This window comes from Trichomycterus rosablanca, chromosome 1 (genome assembly GCF_030014385.1).
Source record: "Trichomycterus rosablanca isolate fTriRos1 chromosome 1, fTriRos1.hap1, whole genome shotgun sequence".
NCBI lineage: Eukaryota > Metazoa > Chordata > Actinopteri > Siluriformes > Trichomycteridae > Trichomycterus > Trichomycterus rosablanca.
In genome coordinates, this window is record NC_085988.1 from 37327854 (window position 1) to 37345691 (window position 17838).

At 37.9% G+C, this 17838-nt stretch overlaps 1 protein-coding gene across 2 annotated transcripts in view; it reads left to right on the forward strand.

Annotated features, from left to right (window-relative positions):
* grm8b (glutamate receptor, metabotropic 8b) overlaps positions 1-17838 on the forward strand; it is a 308441-nt gene that overhangs the window by 241284 nt on the left and 49319 nt on the right. For both annotated transcript variants that reach the window (XM_062992277.1, XM_062992282.1), the window contains one exon: positions 14269-14469. In XM_062992277.1, the coding sequence (XP_062848347.1) occupies positions 14269-14469 (201 nt within the window). The remainder of the gene's footprint in view (positions 1-14268; positions 14470-17838) is intronic.

Here is a 17838-nt window from a genome sequence, read left to right on the forward strand (position 1 = left end):
ACACAATGCTTTCAATACTAAAAACATCTGACAGCCAGTTATAATCCTAAAGAAAAAGGTGCTGCTTGAAATTATGAGCACCCTGTAAGAACCATGCACACAGTTGCTGGTCTTACTAACTACAACCTGTCACATCAGGATGTTCATAACTTCAGTGTTGTTATAGTACTATAGGTTCAGCTCTAACTTTCAATTCAGATATAAAGAAATACACATAAATATAAAAATTAATATCAAAATCATTTATATAAATCATATAGCACAATAGTATATATATACAGTATATACATATATACTGTATATATATACTGTACATACATTAATGTCATAACATTAAAACCACCTTGTTTCTACACTCACTGTCCATTTTATCAGCTCCACTTACCATATAGAAGCACTTTGTAGTTCTACAATTACTGACTGTAGTCCATCTGTTTCTCTGCATGCTTTGTTAGCCCCCTTTCATGCTGTTCTTCAATGGTCAGGACCCCCACAGGACCACCCCAGAGCAGGTATTATTTAGGTGGTGGATCATTCTCAGAACTGCAGCTACAATGACATGGTGGTGGTGTGTTAGTGTGTGTTGTGCTGGTATGAGTGGATCCGACACAGCAGCGCTGATGGAGTTTTTAAACACCTTACTGTCACTGCTGGACTGAGAATAGTCCACCAACCAAATATATCCAGCCAACAGCACCCCGTAGGTAGTGTCCTGTGACCACTGATGAAGGTCTAGAAAATGACCAACCCAAACAGCAGCAATAGATGAGTGATCGTCTCTGACTTTACATCTACAAGGTGGACCAACTAGGTAGGAGTGTCTAATAGATTGGACAGTGAGTGGACACGGTATTTAAAAACTCCAGCAGCGCTGCTGTGTCTGATCCACTCATACCAGCACAACACACGCTAACACACCACCACCATGTCATTGTCACTGCAGTGCTGATCCACCACGAAATAATACCTACTCTGTGGTGGTCAGAGTGAAAGCAGGCTAAAAATAACTATGTAGAGAAACAGATGGACTACAGTTAGTAATTGTAAAACTACAAAGTGCTTCTATATGGTAAGTGGTGAGTGTGAGATCAGTGTTAGTATACAATACAGTATTTGTACTACTATTGATATAAATGGCACCTGGATGCACAAGACAGCCTTTGAGGAATCATTATTGTGTTATTAAAAGTGTTATTACTTATATTAATAGTAATGAACCATATGGGATTCCACCAGAACTGCTTTACTCCACATTATAATGCCCTCATACAAGCCTTGAAATGATTGTAGTTGAATGTTGGATCATTCTTCAAAATGAAAATCTACTTCTTTAAAAGATAAAGGAACTCGAGACCTGCTTCTCATACGAGTTCGATGATGTTTAAATCTGGTGATAAGGGAGGCCACAGAAACAGTGTGTGTTTAATCTGGTGTTCAGTAAATCATAAGCATTATGTATGGAGGGATTAATATTCTGGAATATGAAAACATTATCACAAAAGAGTATTTGCACCACAGGGTGCACCTGGTCTTGTGAAATTACCTTTTAATTTTATACTACCAGAAAAAGCAATCAATGGTCCAAACGATGGCAAACAGATGGCTGCTTACATCATTTTGAAGCACATTGTATTTAGCAGGCATATGTTGTAAATACAATTTATCATTTTGGCTCCTTCAAATATATATGTTCAAAATATGCCAAAGGGTAACTCATTATACTATACAGCATGGCAATTTACTTAATAGCTCTCTCCTGTGCAGCTGTTTGAGTCATTTAGTCGTATCAAATCCAAGACTTATACTGTAGAATAGAATGCCTTTATATGTCATATATACATGTACACGTGTTCAGTAAAATGAAATTCTTTTCCTGCATATCTCAGCTTGTTTGGAATCTGGGGACAGAGCACAGAATCAGTCATTGTGTGGCACCCCTGAAGCAGGCAGGGTTAAGGGCCTTGCTCAAGCAGAACCTGGATTCAAACCGACAATCTTACAAATTATAGCTCAAAGCTCCACCCACTTCATAAACTGTTTGTGTTAGTCTATCTTAGTAAGTTGGTTTGATTGATTTGTAATGATTCATGTCAGTAGTTTATCAAACTGCTAATGTTAGTTGTGTCTCCAAAACTGTGAAAAACAACTTTACAATTAGTTTAAAACTGATGAGATAGACGCAATGTTTAAATCTCAATTAGATCATATTAAAACGCAAAGGAAAAACATCACTACAATATTTTCTGCACCATTTATCCAGTTATAAATCATTAAATCATTTCAGAGTTGAGAGACCAAACAGTGAACACAGGACTTTCTTCTTTGTCACTTTTAGCTGGAGTTTTTATTATCTATAAAACATGATGTATTAACTATGATGAAGTAATAAATTTTTGTTGTGGCTTTCTGAATACAAAGCATCTTTTAAATTAATTGATGCTAGTGATTTTACTAATGATTTACATTTACATTTTCAGCATTTGGTAGATGCTTTTATCCAAAGCGACTTACAGTTATGACTGAACAAAATTTTTGAGCAATTGAGGGTTAAGGGCCTTGCTCAGGGGCCCAACAGTGGCAACTTGGCGGTGGTGGGGCTTGAACCGGCAACCTTTAGATTACAAGTCCAGTACCTTAACCATTGAGCTTTCACTGCCCTACTGATGCAATACAGGATGTTTTGGAGAAACTTTAGGGGTCATAATTGACTTGATGGCACTAATAATAATAATAATTTAAAAAATAATAATAAACAATCCAGTGATTTATAGTAAAAGACTTTGCCATTTCTTCTAAACCATAACTGTGAATGATTAACCAATAACCAGCCAGTTGATTGTGATATGTTGTGTTTTTATGGGTTTCATATCAATGAATCACATGTGCATTATTGATTCAAACAGCGTAGTCTAGTATAAGTGGTACTAATTTAAAACATTAGGATGTTAGCACTGTGAGCAGAAGTGGTTCAGCAATCAAAATGAATATTTTTCTCAAAGCCACTAATAAACAGTTAATTACACGGGCTAACTAAACATGCTAATTAAGCATTTTCTGACAACATTAATGTAGTAATTATAGGATGATGAGCAGAGTTTTACCTTTATACTGAGACACGATGAAAAAAACGACAAATAACAACATTTAAAAAGCTACATAGATTTACATGTGCAGCAGACTGCCTACTGACATAAATCAGTTTCACTGGTTGTGATTTTAATGCTTAATATCATAATGAGTTCATAATTTAAACTACAGAGATTCATAATAAGTTCAGATTAGAAACTCAGACTGCAGCTGTACAGAGTAGGCAGGGTGTGTTTTAAATCAGGGTTCTTTGTACAGACTATAGCTGCACTTTCAACTGGAATCAATTGACTACATACATATTTACTTATTAATTAATTCCCATTTAATACCTGCTTCATTCTGATCAGGGTTACGGTGAGTCTGGTGTCACCAGGACAAACACCGGACAGGGCACCTTAGCAGTTCACTCACCCACACCCAGGGGGTAATTCTAAGTAGCAAATTCACCTTCTGTTTGCTTTTGGTGGAGAAAGAACCTGGAGTACCCATGGGAAACCAAGACAAAAATAAGATGAACACTTCACAAAACCACGCCGCACTAGTCCAGTATCAAACGGTTTCAGTTCAAGTGCCAAAGGTACTGAACTTGAGGTTTTGCATTGAGAGGACATAAATTCTTTCTGGTGTGTTTAATGAACTGATGCACATTTCTATCCTATTTTGGTGGGTAACTATGTCTGCCAATTTCTTCTGCATATAAACGTACTCAGACTGTATCATCCCACTCATGAGACACAAATTCACCTTCATCCTAATATTATCTGGTAATTTTAACCATGTTACACTATATGGCCAAATAGTATACATGGACACCTGACTATGAGCTTGTTGGACATCCCATTTCAAAAACAAATAGTATTAATTTGTAAATAATGTGATCTTTTCAGCTATAACAGCCACTCCTCTGAGATGGCTTTTCACAAGATTTAAAGTATGTTTATGGGAATCTGCCCATTCAGTCAAAAGAGCATTTGTATGTCAGGGCACTGATGTTGGTCAAGAAAGTCTTAATTGATGGTCGTTTGTTTCTGAAGTCTACCACACTAAATATTGTTACACACATTTAATGATTCTTATTAGATACACATATTTGATGACAGTTTTTATGGTCATGAGTGTGACTATTTCATTTGTCTCTAGAGTTGGCCAAAAGTAGGGGCTCAAGTTTTATTGGGACAGTGCCCTGAATATTTATTGAATGTGCCCTGTCAGAACACCCATAAAACTCACACACTCAAACGTACCTGTAAACTCAACACAGCAATTGTTACTAGTGAATGTTGTACCACCATTATGCAGCATGACAAGTATTTCAATATCTGTAATAACAAACTGATGGATGGATAAACTACATGAATGAAAATGCCCCCTAATATTCCTTGCCCCTTAAAATTCACATTTACTTGATTTTACTGTCTATTAATTAAAAAAAATGAGGTGTCCTAAATAAAAGAGAATAATTCAGCCACAGACTGAGAATGGAGGTAATCACAACATTACCTTTTTTACAATGATACTTTTGTAAGAGAATTGTGCTATGATTAAAATAGTGCTGTGAGGCTTAATATGTTTATGTTCTTGCCCTTAGGAAATTTAGCAAATAAATGTTGAATGTTGTACCACCATTATGCAGCATGACAAGTATTTCAATATCTGTAATAACAAACTGATGGATGGATAAACTACATGAATGAAAATTTGTTCAGTGTTGGGACAGTACACTCCTATTTTTCTTTATTAATTTCATTATAACAGATGGCATCTTTAATTCATTTGCCATTTAGCATTTTTTTTTTTCATTTTTATTGTTACAGAAAAATGTCTGTCTGCTTTATTATGACAGAGGGGGTGAGAGACAAAGCATTTGTGCTCGTGTCAATAAGGTCAAATTGAATTTAGTTCTCTTAACAAAAGCTCATTTAGATCCTACATTCAATGACTGGGCTGTCCATCATTCATAATGGTACTCATCACTAACAAAAAAAAGAAAACCTTATGTCACATCCTGCTGATGTTTGCAGGCAGTAATAAAGGACAAGGTATTTCATTTGTGTGATTTTTTGGCTTTAGTGGATTTGTTTATTTATATGAATAATCTAGTTGTTTACAGAAATACCATTTGGGAAATGTACATAATGTTATATTTGAATAAATGCCTAGAAAAATAAAGCTAATTTCCAAATGGCAACCCATAAAGCCATGGACTAAATGAACATATTGACCTTAAAAGTTGGCTTATTCATTCATTTTATTTAATTTTTGCTACCAGTGACCATGTCTTTTTCTCTATTTTTTCCATTATATTAAACATACAAAAACCAGGGTAAGAAAATTCTTATCTAACAGTTAATGTACCCAGCAGGTTAAGGACATTAGTACAATAGTAATAAAGAATGGTTATTTAAAAGTTCTGGAATAACATTTTTAATGACATTTCACCTCAATATTAGGTGTCTTATGCAGAAAAGATCATTTTGCAGAATTCTGTTATGAACTAAATTTTCCACAGCTTATACGGTAATTCATTTACATGAAACGTTACTGGTCTGAGGAATGGCTGCCAGTAAAGCACTGGTATTCCTTGCCCCTTAAAATTCACATTTACTTGATTTTACTGTCTATTATTTAAAAAAAATTAAGAGACTTGAATGAAAAAAAAAATAGGTGTCCTAAATAAAAGAGATTCAGCCACAGACTGAGAATGGAGGTAATTAAAACATTACCTTTTTACAATGATACTTTTGTAAGAGAATTGTGCTATGATTAAAATAGTGCTGTGAGGCTTAATATGTTTATGTTCTTGCTCTTAGGACATTTAGCAAATAAATGAGTGAATGAATTAATAAATAAATGAATGAATTAAGGCTTTGAATGTGGTCTTTTCTCCATGGCCCACAGTGTTAAGCTTGGCTGAGGTAAATGAATATGCTTTGTTTTCCTTTAGCATTGATTGGTGCAGTGAAACTAGCTGTATTTATACACCCATCAGTCATGACATTAAAACCATCTCCTTGTTTCTACACACACACTGTCTATTTTATCAGCTCCACTTACCATATAGAAGCACTTTGTAGTTTTACAATTACTGACTGTAGTCCATCTGTTTCTCTACATACCTTTTTAGCCTGCTTTCACCCTGTTCTTCAATGGTCAGGACCACCACAGAGCAGGTATTATTTAGGTGGTGGATCATTCTCAGCACTGCAGTGACACTGACATGGTGGTGGTGTGTTAGTGTGTGTTGTTCTGGTATAAGTGGATAAGACACAGCAATGCTGATGGAGTTTTTAAACACCTCAATGTCACTGCTGGACTGAGAATAGTCCACCAACCAAAGTCCATGAATCCATGACTATTCGTTACCAAGAGAGAAAAATTCACTCTGCTTTCCTTTAGATTACCTAGCCATTCATTTGTAAGCTTTTGTGTCTGAATGAGGGCAGTTATTACCCTCCTTTGTATGTGTTTATGTGCCCAGTGACTTTGCATGAGTCATAGCTGAAAAAAAATGCCTATTTTTTAATTTCTTAAATGAATTATGTCCTAGACCTCACCTTACCAGTTGTTGTTCCTTTATTGTATACAAATGAGTAGTTCAGGCTCACCAAGCATCAAGACTAAACGGCTCAATTTTAAGAGGATATTACATTCCTAAGACACAAACAAATCATGTTTATTGATTAGAGACTTTGGCTTGACCTGTTAAAACCCAGCTAGCAAGTTCAGTGTTGAGAATAAAAGCGTTTTATTAAATGCATAAAAACAAACAGAAATAGTTGGGGTTTTTTAACACATTGGTAACATGCAGAGGAAATGCAAAAACAATCAAGAAGACTGACAAGCGAGGTTTCCCTAATCTTCTCAGGAAATAAAATCAGCTTAATAGAAAACAAGAAAATATTTTCACAGTCGACTTCAAATGACATTATCATACAGACACACAACCACTCACCCACATCCACAGTTTATTCTGATTTCTTCAAATGTATATGTAAAAATGACAAATCAATCAGCAGGTGTTTATGCTTGTTATTTTGAATGCAGAATTACATTAAACTTAACATATGACTTTTTCTATTAAAAAACATAATCATGTTTATTATTATAAGTGAATAAATAAATGGAAGGAATAAATAAATTAATAATACTATATACAGTATATATACACACTGATCAGCCATAACATTAAAACCACCTCCATGTTTCTACACTCACTGTGCATTTTACCAGCTCCACTTACCATATAGAAGCACTTTGTAGTTCTTCAATTACTGACTGTAGTCCATCTGTTTCTCTACATGCTTTTTTGTCTGGTATTACCCTGTTTTTCAATGGTCAGGACAACCACAAAGCAGGTATTGTTTGGGTGGTGGATCATTCTCAGCACTGCAGTGACACTGACATGGTGGTGGATCATTCTCAGCACTGCAGTGACACTGATGTCACATGGCGGTGGTGTGTTAGTGTGTGTTGTGCTGGTATAAGTGGATAAGACACAGCAGCTCTGATGGAGTTTTTAAACACCTCACTGTCACTGCTGGACTGAGAATAGTCCACCAACCAAAAATATCCAGCCAACAGCGCCCCATGGGCAGCGTCCTGTGACCACTGATGAAGGTCTAGAAGATGACCAACTCAAACAGCAGCAATAGATGAGCGATCGTCTCTGACTTTACATCTACAAGGTGGACCAACTAGGTAGGAGTGTCTAAGTAAGTGGACACGGTATTTAAAAACTCCACCAGCGCTGCTGTGTCTGATCCACTCATACCAGCACAACACACACTAACACACCACCACCATGTCAGTGTCACTGAAGTGCTGAGAATGATTCACCACCTAAATAATACCTACCCCTTGTGGTGGTCCTGACCATTGGAGAAGAGGGTGAAAACAGGTTAAAAAAAAGTATTTAGAGAAACAGGTGGACTACAGTCAGTAATTGTAGAACTACAAAGTGCTCCTATATGGTAAGTGGAGCTGATAAAATGGACAGTGAGTGTAGAAACAAGGGGGTGGTTTAATGTTATGGCTGATCGATATATATAATATGAAAACATCTAGGGAGATTGCTGAAACTACTAAAATTCGGGTTAAGAACTGTCCAACGCATTATTAAAAAGTGGAAGGACAGTGGGGAAACATCATCTTCAAGGAAGGAATGTGGTCGGAAAAAATCTTGAATGATCGTGATCGGCGATCACTTAAACGTTTGGTGAAATCAAATGGTAGAAAAACTACAGTAGAACTCGGGGATATGTTTAATAGTAAAAGTAGGAGCATTTCCACACACACAGTGTGAAGGGAACTCAAGGGATTGGGACTAAACAGCTGTGTAGCCTTAAGAAAACCACTTGTCAGTGAGACTAACTGGCAAAAACGGCTTCAATTCTCTAGGGAGCATAAAGATTGGACTCTGGAGCAATGGAAGAAGGTCATGTGGTCTGATGAGTCCAGATTTACTCTGTTCCTGATGGGCGCATCAGGGTAAGAAGAGAGAAGGCTGAAGTGATGCACCCATCATGCCTAGTGCCTACCGTACAAGCCTGTGGGGGCAGTGCTATGATCTGTGGTTGCTGCAGTTGGTCAGGTCTAGGTTCAGCAACGTTATGTGCCCAAAGAATGAGGTCAGCTGACTACCTGAATATACTGAACGACCAGGTTATACCATCAATGGATTTTTTCTTCCCTGATGGCACGGGCATATTCCAAGATGACAATGCCAGGATTCATCGGGCTCAATTTGTGAAAGAGTGGTTTAGGGAGCATGAGACATCATTTTTACACATGGATTGGCCACCACAGAGTCCAGACCTGAACCCCATTGAGAATCTTTGGGATGTGCTGGAGAAGACTTTGGCAGTTGTTTAAATCTCCCATCATCAATACAAGATCTTGGGGAAAAATGTATGCAACTCTGGACAGAAATAAATGTTGTGACATTGCAGAAGCTTGTGGAAACGATGCCACTGCGAATGTGTGCCGTAATCAAAGCTAAAGGCGGTGTGTGACCTTTTTTTTGGCCAGGCAGTGTACAAATCTAAAGCACAGCCTCTATACGCTAAAGTAGCAAGTATTAGGTGTGACCTCCCTATACACTTGAGCAGCAGCAGGAACCTGACTCTTCTAACCTAAACATAATTGCTAACAGCTGCATTTGTCCTATTATTTGATGTCAAAATGACTGCTGTGAAAAAGCTCTGTTACACCATGTTTGTGCAAGACACACCTAATTCAGAAGCACAATTTAAAATGCCAAATATCACAGATATTGACAAGACATAAAATGATATTTTTGCACCATCAAGGCAACTCTCAAAGGTAATTCAGCAAACAAACTGGATATTAAAGACATGGTATTCAAGCGGGTATAAAGAAATGTAAAGAATCAGGAAAAGTTAAGGACAAACAAGGACTGAAAGGCCAAAAAAAACTTTAAAATCTGATAAGTTTCTCAGAGTTGGAAGAAGTCCAGCAGGGACCTGGCTCAGCATCTGGCAGCTTCATTGAGATGTCAAGTTGACCCTTTTACAGTCCAAAAAACTGACCTTTTTTTAGAAGGGTAGCAACCAAGAAATCACTTTTATGGACATGGGACAGGGTAAAAATCCAATTTTGAAACTTTTGGATCCAATGGTTGACAATATGTAAAAAGAAGAGTTGGAAGAAAGATGGAAAAGTGAGTGTTTGCGACCTTCAGTGAAACAGGTGGAGGGTGTTCTAGTTTGGGGCTGCATTTCTGACAGTGGTGTTGGAGATATTGTCTGAATTGATGGGATTATAAATGCTGAAAAATACAGGTTTTAATTTTTAATGCCATTCTTTATGGAAAGCACCTGATTGGGAAAGGTTTTATTTAAAAATAATGCAGTGAAAATAGGTTTGGAGAGAAAAAACTGCTGATAAAACACTGACAGTTATAGACTGGCCTTTAAATTAAAGAAATAAAAGAAATAACAAACCAGACCTACATCTGAAGAACAACCCTGGGAAATGGTGAAAGAAGCCTGCTATAATATACCAAAAGATTACTTCAGAAAACCTCAGGACATTATCCCCGAAAGAGTTCAAGATGTGCTTAGTGGCAAGTAAGGGCACACTAAATACTGCCTGCCTGTAGTTCTACCTACACACACACAATATATATATATATATATATATATATATATATACTGTATATATATATAGTGTATCACAAAAGTGAGTACACCCCTCACATTTCTGCAAATATTTCATTATATCTTTTCATGGGACAACACTATAGAAATAAAACTTGGATATAACTTAGAGTAGTCAGTGTACAACTTGTATAGCAGTGTAGATTTACTGTCTTCTGAAAATAACTCAACACACAGCCATTAATGTCTAAATGGCTGGCAACATAAGTGAGTACACCCCACAGTGAACATGTCCAAATTGTGCCCAAAGTGTCAATATTTTGTGTGACCACCATTATTATCCAGCACTGCCTTAACCCTCCTGGGCATGGAATTCACCAGAGCTGCACAGGTTGCTACTGGAATCCTCTTCCACTCCTCCATGATGACATCATGGAGCTGGTGGATGTTAGACACCTTGAACTCCTCCACCTTCCACTTGAGGATGCGCCACAGGTGCTCAATTGGGTTTAGTCCATCACCTTTACCTTCAGCTTCCTCAGCAAGGCAGTTGTCATCTTGGAGGTTGTGTTTGGGGTCGTTATCCTGTTTGAAAACTGCCATGAGGCCCAGTTTTCGAAGATAGGGGATCATGCTCTGTTTCAGAATGTCACAGTACATGTTGGAATTCATGTTTCCCTCAATGAACTGCAGCTCCCCAGTGCCAGCAACACTCATGCAGCCCAAGACCATGATGCTACCACCACCATGCTTGACTGTAGGCAAGATACAGTTGTCTTGGTACTTCTCACCAGGGCGCCGCCACACATGCTGGACACCATCTGAGACAAACAAGTTTATCTTGGTCTCGTCAGACCACAGGGCATTCCAGTAATCCATGTTCTTGGACTGCTTGTCTTCAGCAAACTGTTTGCGGGCTTTCTTGTGCGTCAGCTTCCTTCTGGGATGACGACCATGCTCACCGAGTTGATGCAGTGTGCGGCGTATGGTCTGAGCACTGACAGGCTGACCTCCCACGTCTTCAACCTCTGCAGCAATGCTGGCAGCACTCATGTGTCTATTTTTTAAAGCCAACCTCTGGATATGACACCGAACACGTGGACTCAACTTCTTTGGTCGACCCTGGCGAAGCTTGTTCCGAGTGGAACCTGTCCTGGAAAACCGCTGTATGACCTTGGCCACCATGCTGTAGCTCAGTTTCAGGGTGTTAGCAATCCTCTTATAGCCCAGGCCATCTTTGTGGAGAGCAACAATTCTATTTCTCACATCCTCAGAGAGTTCTTTGCTATGAGGTGCCATGTTGAATATCCAGTGGCCAGTATGAGAGAATTGTACCCAAAACACCAAATTTAACAGCCCTGCTCCCCATTTACACCTGGGACCTTGACACATGACACCAGGGAGGGACAACGACACATTTGGGCACAATTTGGACATGTTCACTGTGGGGTGTACTCACTTATGTTGCCAGCTGTTTAGACATTAATGGCTGTGTGTTGAGTTATTTTCAGAAGACAGTAAATCTACACTGCTATACAAGCTGTACACTGACTACTCTAAGTTATATCCAAGTTTTATTTCTATAGTGTTGTCCCATGAAAAGATATAATGAAATATTTGCAGAAATGTGAGGGGTGTACTCACTTTTGTGATACACTGTATATATATATATTTATCACATCTGTTTCTCTACATACTTTTTAAGCCTGCTTTCACCCTGTTCTTCAATGGTCAGGACCACCACAGAGTAGGTATTATTTGGGTGGTGGGTCATTCTCAGCACTGCAGTGACAATGACATGGTGGTGGTGTGTTAGTGTGTGTTGTGCTGGTATGAGTGGATCAGACAAAGCAGTTTTTAAATACCATGTCCCCTCACTGTCCACTCTATTAGACACTCCTACCTAGTTGGTCCACCTTGTAGATGTAAAGTCAGAGATGATCGCTCATCTATTGCTGCTGTTTGAGTTGGTCATCTTTTAGACCTTCATCAGTGGTCACAGGACGCTGCCCACGGGGTGCTGTTGGCTGGATACATTTTTGGTTGGTGGACTATTCTCAGTCGAGCAGTGACAGTGAGATGTTTAAAAACTCCAGCAGCGCTACTGTGGCTGATCCACTCATACCAGCACAACACACACTAACACACCACCACCATGTCAGTGTCACTGCAGTGTTGAGAATGACCCACCACCCAAATAATACTAGGTAGAGAGGATCTTAATAAGACAAACTTTAGAAGTCAAATTATTTAATTTATTGGCAAAGTAATTTCCTGTAATTGGTGGCACCATGGCAAAGTGTACAAAGTAGGGGTTTAAATATTTGACAAATGCATCAATAACCATGCAACTATGTAATTTAACTTTAATACATAAACAGCTACTTTTTAACAAGACTTAACAAATGCATTTATGGTCAAATAATCTTATTTCCCTCCTAGCGTTTGGCCCTAAACAGTAATAATAACAAATAAAATAGAGGTTATTGTCAACGCCATGATGGCGCTTCATTCTGGAAAAACAGCTTTACTGACGAACTATCTTAAGACACACATTTGAAAATGTTTATGCTGTTTCAGAATCAGGGAAATGCTTTTTAACAAAACAGACACACAGTCCATTGATCTGTAGCTGTTGTGATGCTTCGTGGTGTGAAATGCAAAAATATCTTCTGTTTTACCTGATCTCACAAAATAGTTCATTTACCTGACGAACTCCCTTTAGCTCATGTCTTTAGCTGCAGTTTTGTGTTGTATCTGAACCAGCATCTTTATTCAACACTGACACATACACTATATTGCCAAAAGTATTCATGCACCCATCCAAATCATTGAATTCAGGTATTCCAATCACTTCCATGACCACAGGTGTATAAAACCAAGCACCTAGGCATGCAGACTGCTTCTACAAACATTAGTGAAAGAATGGGTCGCTCTCTCTACCATGATAGGATGCCACCTGTGCAACAAGTCTTAAAATGTTCTCACTACTAAATATTCCACATTCGACTGGGACGGCCCCTTTCTGTTTCAAGAAAGTCACCAGTGCGCAAAGCAAGGTCCATAAAGACATGGATGAGCGAGTTTGGTGTGGAAGAACTTGACTGGCCTGCACAGAGTCCTGACCTCAACCCGATAGAACACCTTTGGGATGAATTAGAGTGGAGACTGCGAGCCAGGCCTTCTCGTCCAACATCAGTGTCTGACCTCACAAATGCGCTTCTGGAAGAATGGTCAAAAACTCCCATAAACACACTCCTAAACCTTGTGGAAAGCGTTCCCAGAAGAGTTGAAGCTGTTATAGCTGCAAAGGGTGGGCCGACATCATATTAAACCCTATGGATTAAGAATGGGATGTCATGCATTGCAGGTCATGCATTTGCTTCCCAAGGATCCTACCGAGACAAACACTGATTTTTTTTCTGTAATTCGACTGTGAATTTTCATTTACACTTAGTCATTTTAAGAGAAGTGCAAGAAGGCAGGAACTAAAGAAAAAGGTGACTACAAAAAGTCGAAAGACTACCAAAGTCAGATCCTGGACATTTTTAGTGATTTAGAAAGGTCCAAAAAAGAGAACATGTCAGGGAAAGAGAGGACGTATGGTCACGTTAATATGAAACATCTTCTAGCAGGTGGTGATAAGAATAAAACTATTTTAAGTTGCATCGCTCTCAACAGCTTTTTTTTTTTTACATTACCTTTACATTCACATTATAGCGTAACTTTATTCTTCTGATTGGTATAGAGACTTGATTGGCATATTGTTGGAAAGCTTTGATGTTGAATGCCGATGACAGGGTTGAATCTTGATTTAACTGAATAATAACAACCACTTTAGTGTAAAGTTTTACCACTCTGTCAGATCTACCCTATTACAAGTCACATTGTTGCATGAATGATCTTTGGCAGGATTCTGTTAACAAAATAATTTAGGTGTTCGGTTTCTTGCCGAGTTTAAACCTTAATTTATGCTACATCATCATTATCCCTCTTCTGTGTCTTCAGTTCCAGTTTAAGGGACTGTATTAACTAACTGGGACATTTTTCTTGCTGTTAGGTTTGGAGAAGGTGGGTAGAGACTCAAGCTTTGAGCAAGAAGGAAAAGTGCAGTTTGTGATGGATGCTGTCTATGCCATGGCTTATGCTCTTCACCGCATGCACCGAGACCTGTGCTCAGGAATTCCAGGACTGTGCCCACGCATGAGCAGCATCGATGGCAAGGAACTGCTTGGGTACATCCGCAATGTGAGCTTTAATGGTGAGTTTCTTCCTCAGCTTTATATCCAACAATCCTCTTTCTTTTTCCTTCTCTGATAAGACACAAAATGATGAAACGTACTTTTAACTGTTGATTCCACCCTATCAGTTGTTAAATTCTAATTAGCTTTTGAAACTGAACAGCCTCTCTCTTCCCTTTCTAAAAGGCTAAATTGTAGTGTGTGTAATGACTATATTTAACATTCAATATCCTCCTTGATTGTAAAGTGAATGCATAATAGATTGTTTCTCCACCTTGTATTTTTCCCACATTTCATTTATTTGTAATGATTTCGGGCTGTCCTCAGTGACATCTACATCTGCAAAAAAAAATTTAAGGTTTTTCTCCCCTCATTGAATGTCACCAGTGAATTGATCCCCTTTTGATTTAGAAATATAATGTCACAATTGACTTAATAAAATTGAAAAAAATAAGCCATTTCTGAGGTGCTCGGGAGGAGCAACAGTCAAACGCTCTAGCATACTACGAGCATTCAAAGTTGTGAGTTTAAAGGTCAGGAGCAATCATATTAAGTAGGGCTCCGATATTGGCCCAAATCACTGGATTGGATATCAGAGGGTAAAATACATGTAATCTGATCTGATACTGTTTCTTAATGTAAATAACACTTAATGTAAATAACACTTAATGTAAATAACACTTAATGTAAATAAGGCAAATAGCACACAAAGATACGTTCCAACAGAGTGCCGTTTATTGCCAGCTCACTCAGCAACTACCGTAACAAGATATATCTTGATGACATCATTAACATGTGCCACTGATCTACAACTCATCTGCAACAGCCATTAAATAATATTAAAACACACTGTTCTACTTAAACTTTTAGCATTTTCAAAAATCATCTACTACTGCCACAACTAAAAACACAGTTCAAACACAATAAAAATCACTTTATAAATGATAAATCCCTCACCTGAGATAAAGAAAACCTATCTTGTCCTGGCTTGGAGATATCTCACATCCTCAACGATTAATCCATACTTAATACTGCTGAATGTTCTGTTTGTAAAAACAGCAGTTTTGCACAAGTGTGATGTTGTAGGTTCTGTATTTATTCCTTTAGAATATTTGTTTCACAGTCTGAGCATTGCTATTTAAAAAGTTAGTTTAACCATGGTGCATTGAGACGTATTATTACTGCTTAGCTGTTTGAGAGGAGAAATGACGTTATCGGACTGGTATCGATATCGGCAAATACTCAATTTGCAGTATTGGTATCGAACATAAAAAAGTGGTATCGAGCCAGCCCCAATATTAAGGATAATGTGTTATTGTGCCAAGTTGTGCACAGCCCTTGCAAGGTTTCCTTTTTCTGCAAGGAAATGCAAAACACGCACGCACGCACATATATATGTATATATATATATATATATATATATATAGATAGATATAGATATAGATATACGTGTATATATATATATATATATATATATAGATATATATAGATATATATATAGATATATAGATATATAGATATATAGATATATATATATATATATATATATAGATATATAGAAATATAGATATATACAGTATATATGAAAATAATAACAGTGTGTAAGGCCCTAGGGCTACTGCAACAGTAAGAGAACCGTTACATCCAAATAAAAAAACTGTGTTAAAAGTTTCATTGGTTAAAAAAAATCCACACATCAATAACTCATGCAGAAAGTCACAAAAAGTCAATTTTAGGGAACTGCAGGCCTCATTACCTTCACATAAGGTTGGTGTTTAGTGTTTTAGTATTCCAACAAGGCAACCATTGTATTCATAGCGTGGTTGCAAGCCGTAAAACACTACAAACCAAAAGAACCATAAAGGCATATACATATATATTTGTATGTAAAAAAAGGAACTGTGTCATTAGGTGTATTTCCAAAGACGTGTACTTTTGTACAGACATCAGAAGGAAAATTTAAGCATGCTGCATTCATGTACAGTTTGGTTTAAATTTATATATTTTCTGTGTGAAATTAGACAGTTGACTATTGTATTTTATAGCTTGACGAGTCACCAATTAAACGCATGTCTTAAAATGACACTCTATTGGGCCGCTCAGGTGGCGCAGCGGTAAAAACACACGCTGGAACCAGAGCTGCGATCTCGAATACATCGTATCGAATCTCAGCTCTGCCTGCCAGCTAGGCTGAGCGACCACATGAACAACGATTGGCCTGTTGTTCAGATATGGGTGGGATTAAGCCGGATAGGGTCTCTCTTTAATAACTAATGCAATTACGACCTCTGCTGACTGATTGATGGCGCCTGCACAGAGATGAGAAAAGAGTGCTGTTAGGGTGTGTCTTTCCGTACACAGTGCGGAGTTGCACTGCACTCGTCAATGTGTAGGTGATAATATGCATACGGCATGCTGCCCACGTGTCAGAGGGGGCGTGGGTTAGCTTCGTTGTCCTCAATCAGAGCGGGGATCGGCATTGGTGGAGAGGAAGCATGACGCAATCGGGCAATTGGACACGCCAAAAGGGAGAAAAAAGGGGAGAAAGTGCATAAATAAAATAAATATATAAAAAAATGACACTCTATTGAACTAGGCTGTTTCATTTGGCAACGGTATTTTGGCCTTGATTTCTCTGTCCTTGCTTTATTTGTTTGCCTTTCTTGATTTGTTTGCCTGCTTTGTCAGAGGGAAAACGGAAAATCAAAGAAAAAAAGAAAAAATAATAAAGGAGGAATAAAGGAGACTATGTTAGAGATTGTATAAGGATTAGACCGGTAGTATTGATTGATCTTTGAAATGTCCCAACCCAGTTATTTCTACCTACAGACCAGGCTTATATCTTTTTATCCTGGTTGAAACACATGCTTTAAAGTCTAGTAAAATATGCATTGCTAGGTTGGCTTTTTGGGTTTAAATAGCAAAAAGTAAACACATCTTTTACAGTAGTTTCTGCTGTAGCAGCTCTTACGGCAGACTGAATCTTACATTGCTACTACTGCCGACTGTCTACATTAGTGCACTATATTGGAAGGAGGAAAGAGCCATTATATGCTAAGCAGTGAAGTATGTTGTTAATATGAAGTCATTTCTGATTCTCACTGGACAGGTGTTAACCGAGGGTTTCCTAGTTAATGAAAATTGGACCTAAATGATAAATATACTCAGTGTAAAACAATATCGTTGTTAATTACTGGTTCCAGCAGAATCTTGTTTTTAAAAATAGGCATTTTCTGCAGTACAGCCATTGTCCCAAGTGTTTCTTTTTCTTCTGTTCATATTTTACTTAAACTTTTTAGTCTCTGACGTCATTAATCCAAATGTGTGCATTCACCGTGGACCATGCCTTCTCTATAGCACCTCTTATTCACTGCCTCTAGAGCAGCTTT